This window comes from Emys orbicularis, chromosome 16, assembly GCF_028017835.1.
Source record: "Emys orbicularis isolate rEmyOrb1 chromosome 16, rEmyOrb1.hap1, whole genome shotgun sequence".
NCBI lineage: Eukaryota > Metazoa > Chordata > Testudines > Emydidae > Emys > Emys orbicularis.
In genome coordinates, this window is record NC_088698.1 from 21,394,094 (window position 1) to 21,418,156 (window position 24,063).

The 24,063-nt window shown below is 39.6% G+C and overlaps 1 protein-coding gene across 1 annotated transcript in view; it reads right to left on the reverse strand.

Moving 5' to 3' along the window:
- ADGRD1 (adhesion G protein-coupled receptor D1) overlaps nt 1-24,063 on the reverse strand; it is a 252,024-nt gene that overhangs the window by 223,429 nt on the left and 4,532 nt on the right. The window contains exons 3-7 of the mRNA XM_065417894.1: nt 21,232-21,315; nt 18,918-19,013; nt 14,407-14,529; nt 3,925-4,101; nt 2,438-2,692 (exon numbers count right to left, since the gene is read on the reverse strand). Coding sequence (XP_065273966.1) covers nt 2,438-2,692; nt 3,925-4,101; nt 14,407-14,529; nt 18,918-19,013; nt 21,232-21,315 — 735 coding nt within the window. The remainder of the gene's footprint in view (nt 1-2,437; nt 2,693-3,924; nt 4,102-14,406; nt 14,530-18,917; nt 19,014-21,231; nt 21,316-24,063) is intronic.

The window sequence follows — 24,063 nt, forward strand, 5'->3', positions numbered from 1 at the left end:
TAAAGAATTTATATTTTGAGCCTAAATTTCTTGATGGGGTGGTAATAGGAATATGCCGTCCAGAGCATTGAAACACTAGAACAAAATCAATGGATGGCTCTTCAGGAACAAAAATCTTTGAGAACTAGGCAAAGGGTGAAGTCCCTAGCCCAACTGAAATCAGTGGAGGTTCCTACTGAAGTCAATGGGACCAGGACATCACCCAAAGTCAGAACAAAAGAGCGTAACAAAGGGATGGCAGCTATTGATGAGTAAGCATGTGAGTTTTGTACAAAAGCAAGTGGGTATAAAGCCTCAAACCAACCGACATTCCAGTTTGCTTTTAAAATATGGCATCTGCAAGAAGTCTGAGCACCATTTCAGATAATGTCTCCATTAGCTGTTTGAGTTGACTTCAAGCAACAGAGAAAGCTGCTTTTAATCAGCCTGGCTTTACCAATAAATGTCACTCGCTATTACTACACTCAGTGAAGGTTACCATATGAGTATGTCATAAATGATTTACTTAGACAAAAAGTATAAACTAGATTTTTGGATGCCCTCCAGCAGTTCCATGTTAAATGTATTGATTCCTCTGCATGTGTCAGGATTTATGGATCATTTGTGACCAGAAAAGTAAAACTCTCTCTCTTAGAATTTATATTATGCTCATTATTTTGGTATTTGGGCACAATTGTCAGATATTACTGGTATTTGTTATGTAAAATAGCATAGCTATTCATTCAATTTTTTTAAAAGTGAGTTTCCTAATTAAGCTTTTGATAAAGATAGCCCAAATTTGTTCTAGTGAAACTCCACTGAGGTCACTGAATTTACACCAAGGATAACTTTGGCTAATTATATAGCCTGCCATTATCAACAACCACTAGTGTTTCTGCGGATCATGTCACAATTTCACCAATCAACTTGCATGGACATCAACACTTGTGAGAAAAGAGCCATGAGAAAGAAGCACACTCAGTAACGCCCACCACAAGTGTTCAAAAATCACGAGCCAGGCCTCTAAAAATAATGGGATTGGCTTAAAAAATCACAAGGTTTTTAAAAAAAAAAAAAAAATACATTTGGGGTCTTTTTTTTTTTTTTGCCTTCCAGCTTCTGAGCCTTTAGGGACCACTTGGGTCAAGCTTTTCTCTGTAACCATGAGGCCAAAAACTTGCTTTTGTTTTCTAAATGAAAGGCAAGATTCTCACATGACACCAGGAACTGGGGATTTAAGGGGAAAAAACCATCAAATATTATGAGACTTGGAATTTAAAAAAAAAGGTCACAAGAGTTTGAAACAGCGCAAACTTCTAAAGTTGCAAAGCAGCACTTAGGGATGCATCCATGTCTCTTCTCAGAACATCAGCAGGGGTGTGGGGGGGTTTCACATACAGTTAAAACCCTGTGTAACTCTTCAGAAATATAGGGTTCAGTGGGAATTGGATGTCTAACTCCCTTAAGCCCCTTTGAAAATCTCAGCCATAAGCGGTAATGTCTTGCGACTAGCTATTGTAAGCCCACAACAATGCAATATTGGGTGCAGGGTCTAATTTCTCATATGGTTTTCAAATTTAAGCCAAAGAATGCAAAATTAGGAGCAAAATAATATGAGACTAATACTTTGCATACTGCAACCATGGGAACATCCCCGGCAAAGTCTTTCCAAGCTGCATCCACTATTTGGAATGGTACATGGAGGCAGGTGGGGGACTTGGGGATAACAACTGTGTATTCATGAACACTGAAGGGGTTAAAAAAGTTTCTATCCTTCTAATATATTTATACAAGAGCCATACTTGTCTGACAGTGAAACAGCGCATACATATAGATGGACTGGGGCAATTTAAAAATCTAGAGCACTTGAGTTCAGTAACATAACATTCTTGTGTTCTATTAATCCAGGAAGTGAGATTTATAGTAGTTTTGGATTTGATGGTGTTATAGTAACACCGGTTTGTTGTGATAGATACAACAACCAGATACCACAGCAATTTTTGCCAACCTGATTAAAACATTATACATTTATTAAAAACATCATTTTTAATATTTTCAGACACGGCACTGAAATATTATTGCTATTTCAGGCACCAAATGAAGGCTTTCCCAAGACAGTCACAAGATTGACTTTTTTAAAAATAGGTCCTTTTGCTGTTGTGACATTAGTTAAAAGGAAGTGGCTTGGTTGTCCTAGCAATGGTTGGATTCTGCTGAGGTTTTCTTCCAGCCAATAGATGAGGTGAGACTTAGTGGGTGCCTTTTGGTGACACGTCTGAGGGGCTGTGCCCCAGGGTGAGAAACAAACACCTCCCTTGAAACTGACAAAGTGATTCCTATGAACATTTATTCCTCTAAACATTTATACCTGCAGATTATCGGCCATTAAGACAGCTGGTTTAACAGCTGAACTTTTTAAAAATCAACATTTATACAATCAGAATATGCTCCCACTTACCGATAGCAGCTGTAAAGTATAGTTCAATTTCCTTGGGGGTGAGTGCCCTTTCCCATATGATAAACTCATCAAAAGCCCCGTTCACATAGCGTTTGCTCTGATCATTCTCTGTCCCTGTCAGCAGATTTGCGTTGGGGTCCCCATAGCTGTAGGAAACTTTCCCATTTGGGTCGGTGGTGTTTAGAGTTCCATTGACATAGACTTTCAAACCTTCTTTTGATTTCCACGTGAAGAGAATATGAGTCCAGTAAGGACCTGAAAAATATTAAAACGCTCTGTAAAATCCATGAATCAACCTCATTTACAACCTTTCCTGTTCAATAAATTTTAGTTAAAATGCATTTCATTTGTGCAATGCAATGGAGCTATAAAGGAAGTGTCAACACTGAATTATGGAGCAATGATATCATGTGCATTACTCTTTATTCACAAGGGACAGTCCATACTTTGGCAGAACCCCTACTGGCTTCAGTGACATTTTGCCTGAATCCTTCCTCAGGCTCATTGCAATTGCATAAATTATACTATGGGCCCAGATCTAAAGCCCTTATTCAGTCCTATCTCAGGCAAAACTCCCACTTCAGTGAGGGCTGCATAAGGACTTCAGGACTAGAGAATATGTAAATAAAGACTAATTAAAGGTTGCTGCAGATTACGTTATGCTAAAGAGGTCCAAACATTACTTACTTTAATCCCTGTGACAATTATTATAACTACATACATACAACAGCTTTCCTGGCAAAACACTTTTACAAACTATTAAACATCACAGCTACAGAGGAGTTAGGTAAGAAAGTATTATTATCCCCATTTTACAGGTGGATAAAATGAGGCAAAGAAAGGTTCAGTGACTTTCTCTGCCATAATTACAATCCACGAGTCCTATCAGCCAGTGCCCTCTTCTAACCACTAGATCCCATTGCTTCTCAATTAGTAACCTGCATTCTGGATCAGAAGACAGAAATAAGATATTCATTTTAAAATACCTTATTAATAATCATGCAAATACATTTCCAGGACTTCATTCTTACCATACAAATGGCCAACGTGTATTATGTAAGCATGGAATACTTACCCAAAAGGGTTACCAGAGAGGTTTAAAATTTAAAGAGAATGGGAAGTTGGACTCCCAGCTTACGAATGCACTGAGTGAGGACTCCAAAGGCTTCATCCTGCACTCCTCACTCGCTCTTTTTCAGGTAAACCCCTATTCTTCCACTGATGTCAATAAGAATTTTACTTCACTAGGGACTGGGGAATGCAGGATCCCAGACCCTTGGATGGTGACTTGAACTGTAACTGTGCTGTATAGAACATCACTGACGTTCTAATACCTGCTTTCTCTCTTGGGATGTGAAGCCTATCCATCCTTCATCTATCCACCTACTTCCTCATTTCTCATCTTTTCTTTCTATCCAGATAAGGAAGCTATGCTCATCACTACTTTATCTCCATTCTGAACCCTCGACAGTGAAACTGAACTGTACCTGGGGGACTAAATCTTGCCTCCCACTTCATTGAATTCCCACGGGCATAAAATTCCAGAGAGCCTTCATCTTCACTTGAGCAGATTTTGAAACCACTGGAAATGACCTGTCCACCATAGGCTGGGGGAAAGTTAGCCTGCTGCTCCTGAGTCTTCCAGAAAAAGGAAAATGTTACTCCTGATGGAAGCAAATAAGAGAAGAGATGTTGCTAATGAGAAACAGGTGGGATTAAAAAGCATCAAACATCCTAGAGTACACACAGCAAATATGCACGTGGGGGCAGATCTTCAGAGGGCATCAGTGGGGCTATGACCGCTTTGACGGCAATGGAACGATGACAGTTTACACCAGCTAAGGATCTGCCCTTGGTTTTATAACAAACTGGCACATACACAGCACATAATAATACCCATTACTACCCAAGTATCCAATCTTAGTCATAACTAAAAAAATAGATTAGCCACGCTAATATTTTTAAACTTAAAAAAAAAATCTCATCATATAAATGAGGAGCTGGTTACGCTACAGTTCTTACAGGTATTGCACCTGTAATCCTATGATCATCATGCCTCTTCCTTCTGGTTAATGCAGCGACCAGAGCTTCAGTGTGATGGGAAGGGATACTGTCTTACAGGAAAGGATACCTGCTTTTACAAACCATAACTAGAAACCTTTATTTTCCCCAATTTGAGAGTCTCAACTCAGCACACACAAAAAAATCAAGCATTCCCTCCTAACTACAGGTGAGATCCTACAAACAATTGCACATGTGAGTAGCTTCACTCACAACTAGTCCCACTAAGTTCAGTGGAAGGTTTTGGAATATTCTTGTACTGTAAGATTGCACATATCTTCACATTGATATCTGTATTTCTTTAACAAAGGTGACCTAGGAATGCTGCTTGAATGGTAAACCGCAAAAGGACGCGTCCCTCACAGCTCAGCACTGCAGTAAAGAGACAGACAGGAGCAATTAAAAAGAAAGTGGCTAGACAAACTGCTTCCTAAAAACATGTGTCTTGGGGAATAATGGCATGAAGTGCTAAGAAGAATAAAACCTAAGGTGAGTGCACACAAACAAGATACCGGACTGGAAGGAGACTTGCTGTGTGCAGTCAAAACATCTGCCTTGATGATTTTAGTTATAGTTAGCAGCAAGTATTTATAGGCTGCCTAAATAAAACAGGACTTTAGGCTACCCAGTAGCAACATGGGAGAGTAACCCAGCTAAGGTCTGAACTCAGCAGTTAGTCTGATGGTGTGCAATAGAATGTTTATAGGTTTTTACCTGATTCTTATTAGTGTTGGGGAAAGCTCAGGCAAACCCCAACCCACTCCAGTGTTCAAAAGCCCTCTTTCCCCCACCAGCTGCCTGCATTCAGTTCTGTGATGGGGTATCCACCCCACAGAAGGCATGAGGGGGTTAAGGGGCTTAGGTGAGCCAATTAACTGCCTAGGCTGCACCTGGAAGAGCAACCAGGGAGCAATGAGCACTGATCAGAGATGAAGCTCAGCTGGAGAGGAACAGGAGGGGCTTGGATAAAGCCCAGTAGCTGGGAGTAGAAGGGGGCTGCAGTCACTCTCAGGGTGAGAGAAGGCCACATAGGAAGTAACCCAAGGATACATCAGTAAGGTTTAGGACTGTGCAGACTGTGACTGCTTGTTGTAGGGTCTCTGGGTTGGAACCCTATGTAGAGGGCAGGCCTGGGTTCCCTTACCAGCCACTGGGCAGTAGTGCCGTTAAGAGGCAGTGAGCAGAAAGACTGCCTGGGACCGTGGGTCTCAAGAGACTTTGATACCCTGGAAGGGGAGAACTACAATGAGCTGGCTGGCGGGCCAAGCCACGAGGCAGGAGCAGCTGAGGAGTGAGACTGCAAGAGCTAGACTGGAGTAAACTACTGAAGTAAGGGGTGTCGGACTGGCAGAGGTAATCCCAGATGCGGCCAGAAGGAGGCACTCCAGTGGGGAACAGAGCACCCTGTGACAAGTTATTACAAAAGTCTTAATATTCCTGTTGTCATATGGGTGTTTGTTATTGCCGAATAAATATCATATGTATATTTTGCCTTTCTATTTAATCTATTAAAAAAAAAAAAAAAAACGAGGAGTCCTTGTGGCACCTTAGAGACTAACAAGGTGCCACAAGGACTCCTCGTTGTTTTTGCTGATACAGACTAACACGGCTACCACTCTGAAACCTATTTAATCTATCTTTGTCTGTCTGTCTAGGTCCTTTTAATGGCACCCAGTACTACATAGCATCTAAGCATCATTCCCAATGTGCCTTACACATTTATATAGAAAGGAGTCATTTTACCCACCACTAAAATATTAGCTGGTTCTCACCAGCTTTCTAGCTATTGATCAGTATGCGAACAACATCAGCCCGTGTTTGCCAAATCTCTGTCAGCATAAGCCGAAGCTTCTGAATGCAGTTACCCCCAGCCCAAGGCTCACTTCAACTGGCTTCAGGATCTGATGCAAATGTTTTGAACAGCTCTAGTCAAGAGCAGACTTTGGTTTCATGTCTCATCTGAAAAGCAGCTCCCGCAAGACACTGCGCACTCATAAAAGGCTGAGGCATTGATTCAATACTAACTCGGAGAAAATAGAGTCACCTGCTGAAAACACCATACCAATTTGGGTTTCCCTTGGATGTCTGCCATCTAAATACTGACCCTACTTAGTGTGTAAGATCATAGTCCTTTCACCTTGGCTTACCACACATTTTCCCAGAGGTCAGCTATGTCTATCTATTGTAGGGAACTCCCAGGTCTCCTTTGTCCAAGGCTAACACCTGAGCTACCGAATCATCCAGTATATGCCATATAAGCACCATGAAAAAGAATTATAGCTCAGGAGTTTAGAATAAATTCTTAAATCCCCCTTAAATGCGCTTTTTGAAATGATGAACCTAAAACTGAAACTAAATGAGCTCATTGTAAATCTCATCATAAAAATGCACACAGAATTTAGGAAAGTAATTTTGTCCAAATAGTTGGACTGCATATAAAAATTCCTCATGGTCAAATATAAATGACATCCTGTCTTGACAGATGTCTGTAATAACCCTTGGCAGGGAGCCCCTCCACAGCTAAATAAAACAAAACAAAAGAAAAGAAATAGGAGGGGAAGGAATGGGAGAGTTGAACTATAGAGCTTTGTCATTTACAACAGGCTTATTACTTCCATAACATGCAAAGGACTTCCCCAGATCAAAACCAAAATCTTCACAATGTCCTCAGCTCAGATAAGAGTAGAGCAGAGATCGGCAACCTTTCAGCAGTGGTGTGCCGAGACTTCATTAATTCACTCTAATTTAAGGTTTCGCGTGCCAGTAATACATTTTAACATTTTTAGAGGGTCTCTTTCTGTAAGTCTATAATATATAACTAAACTATTGTTGTATGTAAAATAAATAAGGTTTTTAAAATGTTTAAGAAGCTTCATTTAAAATTAAATTAAAATGCAGGGCCCCCCGACCAGTGGCCAGGACCCGGGCAGTGTGAGTGCCACTGAAAAGCACCTTGCGTGCCGCCTTTGGCACACGTGCCATAGGTTGCCTACCCCTGGAGTAGAGCTTCACCATTAAGGAAGGTGCCTACATTTTTATGCACCATTGCTTCTCATGTGTTGCTTCATGGCCTTATCAGTGGGGAGCAAAAAACAACAAAACCCAAGTGTACTACTGTCCCCAGGGACATTTCTATTTTATTTTATTCAGGGTCAATACAGTGCTAGTAGTATGTAGTATGTGACAGCCTTCCATTAGTGCATTAAGCTATGTGATTAACATCTGTCATGTAATGTAGTACTGCACTATATTAAAACTAGAGAACCAGCAGAGTCTACACAGATTAATTAAAGCACAACATGTTAGTGCAGTTTAGAAATCATACCCCCATAGTCGCACAACCCTACTATGTAGACAAGCCCTGAGACAGATCTGAGTTATTGCTTATGTTCTGCACCAATGGTCATCAGCTTTAAGGATCTGGGAATTCCACTAACCCCTCTTGATTTCAGGTCATGTAAGTCCTCCTACTCTAAGTTTGTTTCTTCCCCCTTTAAGATTTTAGTTAGGATGAACCAAAAAAAGGTAAGACAAAACTCCTCCAACACTGTAGAGTTTAGCATGGTTTTAACCCCAAATCAAAACACCCTCCCCGCCCCGAAATTTCTTAGGAGGAAGGACTAAATGTTTGCACAGACTTGCCCCAGGGTTTACAAACCTCCATGAACTTTTAGGTGACCTGGGGCAAGTTTTGAATTCACACAGCACTAGCTAGGGCCCCACAGGAATATGGGTAAAGCAATGGAGCCTACAATGTAATATAGGCTGAGATTTTTTTAGAATTTGGATGCCCAATTCCCATTACAACTAATAGGATTTGGGCATCCAAATCCCCTGGAGCAGCTTTAAGAATCTCAACCACAGTGTCTAATGTTATTAGAAGCGTCATGCATTGGTGTAGGTGCAACTTGGGTTAATGCTGCTAATACCCAGCTGTCTATGTCTCCAACTCTCCATTCTCCCATGTTCCTTGAGCAAATTTATTATGAATGGTGAGAAATTCAACCTTGGAGAAACTTTCCTTCACTTTGATAGGCTCTGGCAGGAGAGAGGTTGGGAGAGGGGATGAGAGGATTGTCCAGTGGGTAGGGCACTAGCCTGGAACTCATGAACCCGAAATCAAGTCCCTGTTCCACCACAGACTTCCTGTGTGACCTTGGACAAGTCACTTAGTCAGCCTGTGCCTCCATTCTCTATCTGTAAAATGGGGATATTAGCATTGCCCTGCGTCATGGGGGTGTTGTGAGGATAAATAGGTTAAAGATTCTGAGGTGCTCCATTACTAGGATAATGGAGATTATATACCTACACAAGGTAGATGCACACAATTGCCTGAGGACTCTAAATTTTGATGAAGAGAAGTTTCATCAGGCTGAGACAAGGTGCAGTGTAAATGTGGCAGCTCTTATCCAGGGTCTGATTTAAGAAGATCAGGTGTCAGTTATGGTCAGGGTTGGTGTTTTTCGTTTAATCTGAGTTATGGTATATTGGCTGATTGCAACCTTTCCTACTGCATTCCCACCTGGTAACTGAAAGGCGTTCTCTTGCGAAACTGCAGTTGGATTACTCTCTTGTGCAACATTTAGGGCAAACTTAGAAATAGAGCTGGTCAGGAATTTTTCAAACTATTTTTTCCCTGAAAATTGCTGATTTGTCAAAAATGAAACCATTTGCAAAACAAGGTCACTATTGACAAATTTCCCAACTAGAAAAACATTTGGAAAAAAAGTTTCAAAATTGTCAAATATCTCATTTTGACATTTTCAAACTGGAAACTTTTGGGGTTTTGAGTCAAAATGACTTTCTTTTTCAAAATTTTAATAAATTAAGACTAAAAAAAGGATTTTAAAAAAATCAAAATTGAAACCAAAAGTTTTGATTGCCCCAAACCCAAAATATTTTCATTTCAAAAAAGTGTTCAAGAGTTAAAACTTTTCCTCTGAATTCAGGATAGGAAAAATTTTTTTTGACATCTCAAAAATTTTCATGGGATTGGAAAACCATTTCCCACCGAGCTCTACTTAAAAGCAAATCCGTACAAACGTAACCAATGCACACTGAGACGTATTTATTGTATCTTAAGAAAGATGTCATTTTGGACAAAATTACAGCCTACCATTGCCAGAGGTTTAGTTTAGGGAGGCATGAAGACCTCTCCTTTAGAAAAGGTTGTTTATCCACTGCTGTGGTTCAATATTAACTACTTATGCGATTCTTCTCTTCACATTTTTATCTTCAGAATATTTCAGTATTTTATGGTTTTAATGTTCTTGTTTGTGAGGTGCTGGGAATGGCACCATAAAAAATAAAATTTACTCTGATTATTATATTATAGTTGTAGAAATAATGTGATTTACTGATGGTTTTATTTCCCACTGGTATGAAAAATATACGTAAGATATGGTATTGTGTAAAGAAATATGCCTGCAGCAGAATACTGAATAACCTCTACTCTTCCATTTTCAGGTAGCAACTAAGTATTGACTGTTGTATGAATTTTTACAATTTTTTAAAAGTGGTAACACACAGTATTTGCTATACATGCCAGTCTGAATAAATCTTGTGTCATGTCTTGTCAGTAACTTAAGAATGACCTAAATTAACAAAAGCAAGTAAATTCAGTATTAACACTGCCACTTAACTTACCCATTAGGCTTAGGTATTGCAGAAGTTACACCACATAAAATCACATGCACCATTCCACATTGATGAAAAATGAATTGAAACTGCAGGGATCAATCTTACAGCTGTTTTGTTCATTTGTGTTACATTTTCAATCTTTTTCTCTAAATCATTACCTTGATTGCACCAGATAATTTGTGACTTGCACCATAATTTTATTTGTCATTTTAATCTTCTACAGCATCAACATACTGTGAGGGCTCTAAAATATTCTCAGTGGGAAAAAAATGCGGAGAGGAGTCAATCAAGCAATAGATGGACAGACAAGTGAAAACACCCAAAAGATGAAAACCACCATTTGTTGTTGTTTATAATTTTTCCAAAGCGTATTTTTTTAATTAAATATTGGGGAAGCACTGAAATGTATTGCAACTATTATAAAACCTTTGCACACTGTAGATTTAAAGGATATGGGTAGTATTGCCAGCTACAGGTATTCAAAAATCATAAGGACCAAACCCTCAAAAAAAAAAACATCAAGAGATTTGTTTAAATAAAATTTGGGGTTCTTTTATTTGCCTTCTACTGTTTGATCCTTTATGAATCTCATTTTCAAGCTTTCCTCTTCAACCTCAAAGGCTAGAATTTTTTTAAAAAATAATGAAATATGAGATTCTGATGTACTGTATTCACACAACTCCAGCAGCTCAGGCTTTAAGAAAAGCATCCAACATTGCAAGACTCATGGTAAAAATCATGCAAGTTGGCAACATGGAAGGGCCCAAAGCATGCTAGGTGCTTTACAGACCAATAAAAAACAACAACATCCTCCTGTGCCCTGAAGAGCTTGCGAACTAAAGGCCAATGCCTGCTCCCACAAACACTTACTACCAAAGTACTTCCATCAGATTACCAGCCATATAGTACTTACTACATGAATAAACTATATATAGGATCTGTCCCTGAGTATAGAAATAATGGGAGGGATTTTCAAGAGTGCTCAGCACCGGCTTAACCCGGCTCCCAGGGCATGTCTACATTCCAAATTACAAGTTCTTCTGAAAATCCCATCCAACATTACTAATTAAAACAACAGAAATAGGGAAATAGAAAGGAGAGGCAAGGGTTACCACAAAAGATCATGTGGTTTCCTTTGGTTAGTTAGGCACCATCCTAATGGTTCTGTATCTTTTTTTCTCCCCTGTATTTATAACTTACAGGCTGGATCATACCCCCTAGACCCTGCATGGAGAAAGCCCACTGCATACAGATTTCCCCCTACCCTGTTGTGGGGAGGGCATCTGGACACCCAGAATTGTCAGAAAGAGGCATGGGAAACTTTGAACAATGTCCCTGGCCTCCTATTGATTCCCTGGGATCCAAGCAGATCCTTGGAGATCCATGTGGTCTGAGGGCGAGCCTGAAGCCTGTTTTGTGGGGAGTAATCAACCCCCTCTGGACCTGATGGAATGAATGCGGAGAAATATCAGTGGGAAAAAGGCTCACTGAGAAATCTTCCCTTTTAGCATCCTCCTGGGTTTTCCTGCTGGGGGGATGATGAGCATTGCCAATGATAGTATTTGGAGGGTGTAGGGAAGGACTGGAGTAGAGGTAAGGGTAATGAAAAAAGGTTGGTGATATGGTGGGAGGAAAGGAAGAGATAGGATTCGTGGGAGAAAAATAAGCGGAAGGGAGGAGAGATGAGGAAAAGAAAGGTGTTGCTAAAGATAAGAAAGGAGCAGAGCATAGGGAGCAGTGGATAGTGAGATAAGGCAGCAGAGAGGACATTTTAGCCTGGATTGGGCCCACAATCTGTGTAGTATTTATTCAAACCACACCCCACCAACCCTATAACTACATCTGGCAAATATTTTAGCTGTCTGTTGACAGTTTTTTGAATTCAATAACCAAATACAAAAGCAAAAAAATTAAATGTTATATCACAGCTGGAAAAAGCAAAAAAGGAGGTTGTGAATGCCAATGGCTTGGAGCTATGGCAAAGCCTCTAGCAGCCTCTCCAGTGTCTATGAGCCATGGAAGTTGATCTTGCATATTGTACATACCGTATATTACAAAAAAATCATTTGACTCCAAACCTAGGCTGCATGATTTTAGGCAAGGCTGCCTTGGGTAAATTCTTCCCCTGGAAACCTAGGAGGTATTTTGATTAGTTATTCAGGGGATGGAAACTAACCTACAATAACCGGCACCGAGTTAAGGACGCCATGTGGAATTGTGTTATCCATCCTTTTATCGAAGTGCAAGAGTTTAAAATGGGGGTATTCACAGTATTGGGTGGGGACACAGCGGGGGTCAGAACTATCCTGAAATGCAAAAATAAGGGGCCTGTTGAGCATAGCAGGCCCAAAGTTTCAGCCTGGCTTTGGTTTATTTTGCGTCACTATTGTTTGTTCATTTAATAGAGGGCCTTTCACAAACCTCAGATTACAAACAATGGGCCACCTTCTACCCTCATTTACCCAGTGTAAAGCCAAAGTAATGCAATAGACTTCCGTGAAGTTGCTCTGGATAATGAAACTATTTATCCAGAGATAATTGCTCATAGAAAAAAAACCAACATTCACAACAAATATTATTTATTCAGAGACTCACGGGTTTTAAAGCCAGAAGGGACCATTAATCATCTAGACTGACCTGTATAACACGGGCCATTGAATTTCACCCAGTTTTCCCTGCTCCAGGCAACTGCTGCTCTGCAGTGGCCTGCTTGGCTCAGGGGGATTTACATCAATGTAACCAAGTGCCGAATTGGGCCCCGAGTACATATGTTACAGGGATAACTTCACTTTCCCTGACAGCAAAATCCCAGCTTCAGGCTGAGATGTAGGGATCCTATTCTGCACCCACTGAAATCAGTTAAAAGTTTCCATTGACTAATGGTACACATTAGCAGCACTAGCAACACAACACAACTGTATAGGGCCAAGAAACAAAAAAGAAATCCATTGAAAGCAGCCGAAAGGGAACTTTAGATGGGAAGATAATTAAACATATTGGCAATTGGTATAAGCTATCCTGCCCTTAACCGCTCTGAGTCCATATTAACTGACACACTTATTCTTTTGAAAAGTGTTTTGGGATCATTAGTAGATATGACCTTGTTTTTACATCTCATCCTAAAGAAGTCATCTGCCGCAGTGCAATACAGATCTCTGTGAATAACTGATTTTTTGGTTCATTGGAAGTTCCAAAAATATTATATATATATGGGGAAAAAATTGGTTTGGGACAAATTGAATTGAAATTTTTTTGAAATTTCAGGTGAACTTAGAAGTCAGAAAAATATTAGTTTCCAGTCAAATGAAAATCTCAAAACAAAAAAGTCATTTCTAAAAATGTAACACTTTGCCTTCACAGGATTTCTCTCCCCCCCCCCTCCCCAACACCATTTTTGCCACAAACAATTTGGCAAAACCGACACAAAATCACAAAATTTGTGTTTCCAAATCTGCATTTTTCTCCAAAAAATTTCACCCAACTCTCGTGCAATGTCCTGTTGGGATATTGATTTGACTCTTATTCAGAGGGAAGAATGCCACCTTTTTAATTGCCAGCACCACTATCTGCAGCATCTTGGAGATATTCCATCCAAGATGCTAGTCCAGCTGGCCATATCCAGTTCATAGCTTGTGAGATCTAACACAGTCTTTGTTGGATATGGCTCAGCTAAAGGGCATTCAGGAGGATTCATAAAGAGGCTATTAAAAATACACAAGTTAATTCTAAACAATATCCGGGGAGGCAAAATCCTTGTGTTTGTTTTTTGTTTATTTGGGTTTTTTAGGTCTGGCAAAACAACAAAAGAGGGAGTGGTGGAAGGAAACCGTGTTTTTAGACCTATTTCAGAGAACAGTCCCTAACGCTCCAAGGACATTTATCTGCCAGTCTCTTAGCCTTTGCAAGTCACTAACAAGAAGTAAATCAAGACAGCCTTTCCTCAGTCTTGGCTTCACCAAATGAACTAATCAAGTGAAACTCGCAATATGCATCAGAACACTCCTGCACTTTTTGTGCATCATGCCATTCCTGTCTCTCAAGTGCACTATAGCTAATAAGTAAAATCATCAATGACCCATCCGATGCTTTGTAGAAATCACAGGTAGTCTATTTAAAAAATAGCTGACACCTGTTCCCAGAGTATCTTGAGGCTCCTAGATGATCTGTCATCCAAATACAGATATGGCCCAACTCTACTTAGCTAGTGACATCTGATACGATTAAAGCATAATAAAAACAAACAGTAATAATGATGGCATAGCACTCACCTTCAGGTCCACACATTTCTGGATTACTAATGCAAGAGTTTTGGGAGTTTCCAAAGATGAGAAAGGTAACTCTTTTTTGTTCAGTGAGGTAAATTCCTTTGTTGACCATTCCTTCTACAATATCTAAGGAAGGAAAATTAAAATGTAGTCCTTCAACATTCTTGTGTGCAGACAGCTTCTTGGGACATGACTCAAATGACTCAAGCATTTTTAATGTGTTTATCTTTCTATCCCCCCTTTACAGGATAAAATAAATGAAAGATACAGCTTACAGTCTTATCATTTATAGTCTATAAAAATGATATCTATCTGCCCTCCCCAATTCCCTGTTCAACTAAATCATCTGTATAGCTGAACCAGCAGGGCCAGAAATTACTACTTGAAAATAGTCTGAGTGAAGTTTACATATTCCAGAATTCTGAATACAAGCAGCACTTCATAGGTATTTTTGGCTTATTGTTCAGAAGTAGAGCTAATCAGGAAATTCTTCTCCACCCTCCCTAGGAAAATTTTTGACACAAAACTTATTTTTTTCCTCCCACAAACATTTCTGTTTTAGAAAATGGCTTTTTGACCATTTTTGATCAAAAAGGATATATTAAAGGAAGATATTAGACCTACTCTAGCCAAAAGGCAGAAATGCACGTATGTTCTTTTGAGACACCCAGGGGCATGACTTTTTATTAGCATCCAAAAAGGCTCTGTTTCAATTTAACATGTGTAACTCCTTGTGATTTCTTAGGGCTTGTCTTCTTCACTGCTTTATAAAAAACAACAACAACAACAAAAACCAACTGTTTTTTACCTCAGGTTAACTAATGAAGGTGAGCTATCCCGAGGTAAAAATCACAGCACTTTAGGTTTATCATGAGGTAAACTTGCCACAGATAATCACAGGCCTGGGTTTAGGGCGGACTTTGGCAAATTTACCTTGCAATAGAACTGAAGTGCTTGGTCTTCACTGTGTTTTTACCTCAGGATACTCATGCATGTTAGTTACCCAGAGGTAAAACACACAGGTTTTTTAACACTGAAGATAAGTTCTTAGTAACACTTCATTCTGCAGGACACAAAATACCACATGATTTTTCTTTATTTGCAGTTTAGGAAGGCAGAATGTAATTGGCTGATTTGGAATTTGTCCTGGACACTACTGTTGTTAACACCACTTTTGCAAACAGTGCCATGGATCTATAATAGTGAGAATTCAGGATCTTTGTTTTATGTCTTCTTCAAAATACTGCATTCTGAAAAAGGTACTTTCAGGATTAGGGTTTGTGACGTTGTGCAGTCTATATGGTTTTATAAAAACATGATAATAAGTGAATATAATATAACTGGGATAGTTTTATAAAGATTTGATAATAAGTGAATATAATGCAACAGGGATATGCTTCGTGCAAAAGGTCTCTTGTAAGGTATCATTACAAAGCTCATAATCTACTGTGTGAGATCATCCTATTTGTAGAAATGTACCACTCTTGTATCTAAAACTAGAAATATAAAACATAACTCTGAGGGCCTATTGTAATTATGTAAAGTGTGGGCCATTAATGATGGTTTGGAATCTTGATGACTCCCATTAACCAGGACCATTGTCTGCAGATGGCTGTGTTTACCTGTTAGTCTTCCTGTATATGTGTGTGCTGGCAAGTGGGCAATGAAGTCTTGCAGTGACATGTGATCATGTCACCTGAACTGGAATCCATCTTTAACCTGGTACTTTTCCAGTGAGGGGGGGGTGGAAACCCAGAGGGACAAAGGGTTCCCGCCTTATGCAAAAGATATATAAAGGGGTGGAAGAGAACAAAGGGAGAAAGGAGCCATCATGAAGAATCCCCTAGCTATCACCTGAGCTGGAACAGGAGCTGTACCAGGGGAAAGAATTGTGCCCAGGCCTAGAAGGTGTCCAGTCTGAGAAAAAACTTACTGAAGCATCTCTGAGGGTGAGATTATCTGTATTCAGTTTGATTAGGCATAGAGTTGCGCATTTTATTTTATTTTGCTTGGTGACTTACTTTGTTCTGTCTCTTACTACTTGGATCCACTTAAATCCTACTGTCTGTATTTAATAAAATCACTTTTTATTTAGTAATTTACTCAGAGTATGTATTAATACCTGGGGGAGCAAACAACTGTGCATATCTCTCTATCAGTGTTATAGAGGGCGAACAATTTAAGAGTTTGACCTGCATAAGCTTTATGCAGGGTAAAACGGATTTATCTGGGTTTAGACCCCATTGGGAGTTGGGCATCTGAGTGCTAAAGACAAGCACACTTCTGTGAGCTGTTTTCGGGTAAACTTGCAGCTCTGGGACAAGTGATTCAGACCCTGGGTTTGTGTTGGAGCAGACAGGAGTGTCTGGCTCAGCAAGACAGGGTGCTGGAGTCCTGAGCTGGCAGGGAAAACAGGAGCAGGGGTAGTCTTTGCACGTCAGGTGGCAGCTCCCAAGGGGGTTTCTGTGATCCAACCCATCACAGTGGCGTCCAATGGACAGGCAGTGGGAAGAGTCATATGGTGTTGTTCCAGCTGGGAGATACAGAAGCCTTAGCCAGGGCTATGGTTGGTATCTGCAATCACCAGGATGTAATGACAGAGATAAGGAAAGATTGTGTATAGCCCTAGCACAGATGCATGGTAAAGGACCAGGGCATAAGGAGCCTTTTCTATATGTGCCCTCTGTTCTTGGGTCCAACTCAATAACAGTCCATGTACAAGGAGAATGCAGAGACTTGACCCTTTGGCACCCCCGAATCACCCCAAAGATGTAGAGGCAGGGCTATGGCCCCATTTCCCTCTACATTTATCCAGAGAGATGGCTAGGTATGCTATAGGGAATGGGCTTTATCACCCTAAAGATGGTGTAACATATGCATTCCCCCTGTGACTGGAGGATATTGTGTCTCTTGAGCCTAATCGTAAAGCTGTCCATATTCAGTTGGAACCACGACGGGGGGCAGCCAGCAGCCAAGTAACCTGTTCCCCACTCTGGGGCAAAGAGGACAGGCTGGTATAGGGACGTGTAAAGGACACCTTCAGTGAATCTGGCCCAAAACATTTCTTGATTCACCCAAAATCTACTGTCCATAAAACATACAGTCTCCAGATATCTTCTCTTCCTTAGGGGCAAAAAAAAAAAAAATCTAGATCACCCTCTAAACTCCAGCTACCACTTGACTCCTTTAAATCCTTCTAAGGCTTTAGCTTTACGAAGTGAAGTGAATTCTCTATGAGCGGCATAACCTCTGAATTAACCTAGCCAGGATAAATCCCAAAGAGCTACACATTCTTGTTTTCATAGTATTTCCTTTGGCATCGGTGTCACTCTCTTTAATGCTCACATGGAATATATCTTATTGTGTGACAACTATAAAGCAGATCAGTGAAGACTGGAAGGAATCAGGGTCATTTGAAGTTCATTATTAATAGAGTTCAGAGTTGCCAGCCCACTCCTGCTGTTAGAGAGTAGAAAACGACAGTACAGGAGTCCTTTTGCTTTCAATGCTAACCCTCTTACATTCAGGCTGCTCAACTGGCATCTACTTAAACCTATGCTGCCTTCATCATCTCATTGCTCACTTATGTTTTTCTAACAACCAGCTGTAAATTATACCTAATTATGAGGTAGGTAGCTGGTCAGATTCTAACTGCAGTTACATTCGTATAAATTTAGAGCAACCATCCTGAATTCAGTGAAGTGACTCCAGGTTTATACTGGTGCAAGTGAGCGAAGATTCTGACCCAGTAAGTTTTTATTGAAAGTGCCTGCCGGGGTAGTCATCATTTTCCACTCTGCTTATTCTCCCTTTGATCTATTGGCTGATGTAAACGTAAAACAGTTTTCATTAAAAAAAAACAAAAAACCATACCACACCACACACACCTGCATGTCTTCCACCTGTTTTTTCTATTATTTTAATCAGAAATGTCATGATGGGTAGCTCCCATTTTCCCTTGCATCCTCCAGAATTGTTTGAAGTTTCTCTTTTTTAACACTTTACTTTAAAGGCTACAGATTGAAGAAAAACATCTCTTTTTTCTTTTAACTTTATAAACAGAGTTTATAAAGAACAGAGTTCTTTTAACTCCTTTAAACAGACAGTTCAAATTATATTGAAACTTCATGCCAATTGATTTTTTTTTTCAGTGCCTGTGTTTACAATTCATCTCAAATGTTTTGGGGTTTCTTGGGCTTTTAAGGACAAACCCTGCTCTCCTTAGTCATGTGAGTAGTTCCATTGAAGCCAATGGAACCACCCAGATGAGTAAGAACTGCATGATCAGTACATAGCCAAGCCAAATTCTGCTTGCTTACAGTGTAAATCCAGAGTTAATAAATAACATCTCAGCAGTTTGTCCAGATTTATGCCAACGTAACTGAGAACAGAATTTGTCCCATAAACTCCAGAGGATCGTTTAAGAATGAACCAAACAGTGTTAACTTCGAACCCAACATTATCAGACTAGTCCAAATTTGACAAATGCAGAACAAAAATACTTGAATCCTCACCTACGGTTGCAGAGAAGTTAGAGTAGGCAGAGTCATTGGTATATACAAAGGTAGAATTATGGGAAGGAAGCACAGTGAAGTTGTGGATTCTTAGAGCTGGGTGGAACAACAAAAGAAAATAAGCAAAACAATGAATAAACACAAAATCAATATGAATTGTCCAGTCCATATCTCTCAACACAGCATAGATCAAATATTACTCAGTGGCCCTTTAAACTATAACATTCTAGCCTCCCTCCATCTTTTTTTTTCCCCTCAAAGGGCTTTTCTACACATAAAGGGTGTTCCACTTTAACGATAGTATAGTTAAAGTGGTATAACTGCCCCCAGTGTGGACACAGTTGTATGTTTTACACCAGTGTAGCTATTCCCTTAGGGGAAGGGAAATAAACTATAACTGCATCCACACTAGGGGATGTATTGGTATAAATATACCAGTTTAAAAAAAAAATAGTCATCCCCTTAAACCAACATAGTTATTCTGGTACAAAATCTGTGTGTAGACCAAGCCTAAGGGAAACTAACATGGCATTATCAGTAACTTCAAAACGACAGCATCAATTTACAAAAAAAAATAAAAAAAAAAAATCATATTTTGGTCTGCAGATATTTTACCTATATAATGTTAAGAGCCCTAAATTATAAGTTATTACAGAAAAACACATTTCTATTGTTTTGATTTGCTTATTTTGTACATTTGACAGCATTTTGTATGCAGTCATTTTCATTGTTTGTCCTGAATAGACAGTTAAGACTTGATTCAAAGCCCATTGAAGTCAATGGAAAGACATTTGTTGACTTTGAATCAGTCCCAAAATCAGTGGAGTATTTCATATAGCAAAAGAAGAGAAAAAATAGAAAAAATATCAAGGTAAAACTGCAGGAAAAAAGTTAGCAGGGGGACAAAGGTTCAGATGTAGGACCTGAAAATACCTTTAAACCCTTTAGATTTTTTTTAATTCACTAGATTCCAAATCAATGATGTCCCTTTAATTTCCTCAGTCAGTTCTGCCATTAGGATATTACCACTATAGACCTGAGATAACAGCCAGTCAGTATGGAAAGTGCACAAAAATAACCTAATTTGGTGATACTGACTCCCACAACAGTGAGCTGTTGAGAGGTATGAAACTGGATTCCAGCCACACAATGACTTCAACAAATAAAATGGATTAACATGAAGGACAAGATTATGATGCTCCAAGGTTTTATGAGACGAGACATGGGATGAAAACAATTGCATGAAATTACAAGTGGAAAAAATAATGTGAGAGACTCTAGCAATGAATAAAAGAGTTGCGTAATCATAGAGTGGTATCAAAAAGCAGGAAAATGGTCACCTGCAGTAGAATACAGCAATAAAGAAAACCTTTCTTGTGTCTCAGAGTCAGCCTTCAGATGCAGGCATGCAACTCCCATTGAAGTCAATGGGAATTATATGCACGTATTGGAGGATAGAATAAAAGCAACTGCAAACTAAGAAAATGGATTATCTACAACAACATTATGGAAAGAATTCAACATTAAAAAAAAAAACACACACACACAAAAAGAACAAACATTTTCAGTTGTTTTTGGCATCCTTCCAGAAAACATACTGTGGTCCAATCCTAGAAACCTTCACTCACATGAATAATCCTTATTCATATAGGTCATCCCACTGATTGCAATAGAAATGCTCATGTGAGCAAGTGTGAGCAAGATCAGGCCCTATAAATTGAACTATTCGAATATATGCTTGAAATGGCTTCTGAATTTCAGCAGTTATTGTTCCTTTTGAAAAAGAGCACTTCCTAGCCTCAACTGTGTATTTCTTGCTCTTATTAATTATTATTATTATTATTATTTAAGAGCTGCATTTCAGGTTAGCTTTCACAACACCTAAGTCCCTTTGTAAATCTAGCCCAGGGCCTACAGGGCCTTATTGTAAAATCAATAAGAGTTAGACACCTAACTCCTTATGGACTAGTGAAAATCCTGCCCATTCTATGTATTTGTGCATGGGCAAGTATATACCAAAGCAACTGACAATAATATGATTTTAATGACACTTTGGAACACACAATAATTTCTCTTCATAACCGTAAAAATGTGTAGGCTACTCATAAAATGTCTGAGAATACTTTGGGGAAAAAAATCACAGCTTTGAAATGCAAAATCATTTGGACTGTCAAAACATTTGACGAATAAGTAGATCTCAGCTGCCATGGCTTTAGCTCTAACCTATTTAGCTTTCATATCTCCAGCTCCCTTGCTACTTACTGACTCTCACAAATACTTATATTACTGTCATTGTCACGAGTCCTGCTTCTACCTCCATTTGTATCCCGAAACTCATGGATTCCATCCATATCTTCCAGGGGCCAGTAGTGGGACGCTGTCTGTAAAACTTCAAACCCTTTCAAGGAAACACAGATTTTAAAAGGTCAGAAACACAGGAAAACAAGTCTCCGCAGATGCTTCAATGTAGAAGCCAGAAAAAGAGTGGGATCAAACAATTAGGCAAAATAAAACATTTTATGTAAACTACGCACTGCACACAAGGAGCGAGCATTTGAAATAAATCAAAATAAATAAATAGCAATGGGGATTAAAGCCATGTGTTATGCAACAAGATTTCTGACAGCGCATTGCAGGGGACCTCTGTTTTAAAAAGTTGTGTACTTACTCTACTTTCACTGCAGTAGAAACAGGCTATGGCCTAGTGGCTAGGGAGGAACTTGTAGACATTGTACATCTTGATTTTAGTAAGGCTTTTGATATAGTCCGGCATGACATTCTCATAAGCAGACCAGGGAACTGTGATCTAGATGAAATTACTATACGATGGGTGCAAAACTGGATGAAAGACTATATCAATAGTTTGCTGTCAAATTGGGGGGGATGTATCTAATGGGGTCCCATAAAGATCTGTACTGGGTCTATTACTATTAAATATTTTCATTAATGATTTGGATAATGGAGTAAAGAATAGGTTTATAAAATTTGTGGATGACACCAAGCTGGGAGGATTCACTAGCATTTGAAGGACAGGATTAGAATTTAAACCAACCTTGACAAATTGGAGGATTGGTCTGAAATCAACAAGATTAAATTCAATAAAGACAAGCGCAAAGTACTACACTTAGGGGCGGGGAATCAAATGCCCAATTACAAAATGGAGAATAATTGACTAGGCAGTAATCAGTTACTGAAAAGGACCTGAGGGTATAGTGAATCACAAATTGAACAGGAGCCAACAGTATGATGCAGTTGCAAAAAAGGCTAATATCATTCTGAGTTGTATTAACAGGGTGTTGTATATCAGACACAGGAGATAGTTTGCACCAATGAGGCCTTAGCTGAAGTACTATCTCCAGTTCTGGGCACCACACTTTTGGAAAAATTTGTGGACAAACTGGAGAGAGTCCAGATAAAAGCAACAAAAATGATAAAAAGTTTAGAAAACCTGACCTATCAGGAAAGGAAGGTTAAAAAAAAACCTGGGCATGTTTAGTCTTGAGAAAAAGAAGACTGATGAGGGACCTGATAAGGCTTCAAATATATTAAGGGGTGTTACAAGGAGGACAGTGATTAGTTGTCCTCCATGTCCATTGATGGTAGGAAGCAAAGTAATGGGCTAAATCAGTAGCAAGGGAGATTTAGGTTAGATTTTAGGAAAAGACTTTCTAAATAGAAGGATAGTTAAGCTCTGGAATTGGCTTCCAAGGGAGGTTGTGGAATCCCCATCATTGGAAGTTTTTAAGAACAGGTTAAACAGACACCTTCCTGGGATGGCCTAAGTTTACTTGGTCCTGCCTCAGCATAGGGTCCTGGATTAGATGACTTCCTCATTACCTGTCCAGTCCTAGATTTCTGATTCTATGTTGCATAATGATAGAAGGCCTGATCCTCAGCTGGTGGAAATCAGCACAGCAGTACTGAAGTCACATTCCGACTTATACCAGCTGAGGATCTGGTGCTAATATTTTAATTTAACAGATACATTTCTATATTTCATGCACCCCCTGACATTACCATAAAGCTTAAGCCACAGTATTTAGATCATTTTAATGACAATATCCAGAGAGGGCCCAAATGTCATACAGGGCAATGCGCAGAATGGCAGTTTCCTTTCTACAGCACTCTTCCTCCTTTTCTTACACCTGTGGGAGCCTCTCCACACCTGTTCCAGCTCTGCAGAATTCAAGGGGCATGTGGAAGAGGCAGCTGAGTGCCTTAAGACTCTTCCTATATCCCCCAAACCCACAGGGGAAGGCAGCACAAGTTAACACACCTGCAGGCTATACTGATCTGTTCTGTTTTCACCTCTATCCTGTGAAGACCTTCCTCTACTGATGGGCGCTGAGCAACCACAGTAAATTAACTGCTGGAAGCATGGATTCTGCAGGGGCCATGTTGTCCAGGTTTTGGGGCAAGCTAGGGAGGTGGAACCCAGCAGCAGAACTATAGGCAAGGGACATGCCATGGGGATTTTGGAAGGGTGCACAGGTTAAGGTGTCAGAACCACACGCTTCACTGGAAGGAGTTTTCTGGACTGGGTCCCAGAATATTTAGTGGCATCAGAAAAGAGTTAAGTGCTCTGCATGCAGCAGCTGCTATTTCTTCAGAAGCTTCTTTTCCCCAAAAAGTGAAAAATAAATCTTATGGCTAATAGGAACATTTTGTTTCCCTAAACATCTTCTTCAGTTGCAGATGGTTACACTGAGCTCCAGGTGGACAAGTTGACAAAAGCAGAACATCTGATGGTTCCCATTTCCCAGTGGCAGACTTATCTAGAGAATCTAATTGATGTCAACTAGAGAACACTTTAGGGAGATGTGAGTTCTCAAGCTGGAGCAGAAGCAGACTTCCCAGAGCAATTAAGTGGTGTGTTAAGGTAATGCTTTATTTTAAGGGTCTAGCATTAATAATAATGGCAAACACAGATTGTATTTTATGTTATCTTATTATTTGTAAGAAGCTTTTTTATTCCTAGAATAACTAATTTAGCGAGCTGTACTGGAAAGAATATGTAATCAACCAGAGCAATGAAAGTTGTAGGAGAATGAGACAGTCATATAGTAAAACTCTCTTGCTATTGCAAACGAGCATTGGTTCTTTTGTTCATCATGGTGGCAAATCATTCTATTGGCATCCGGGCTTT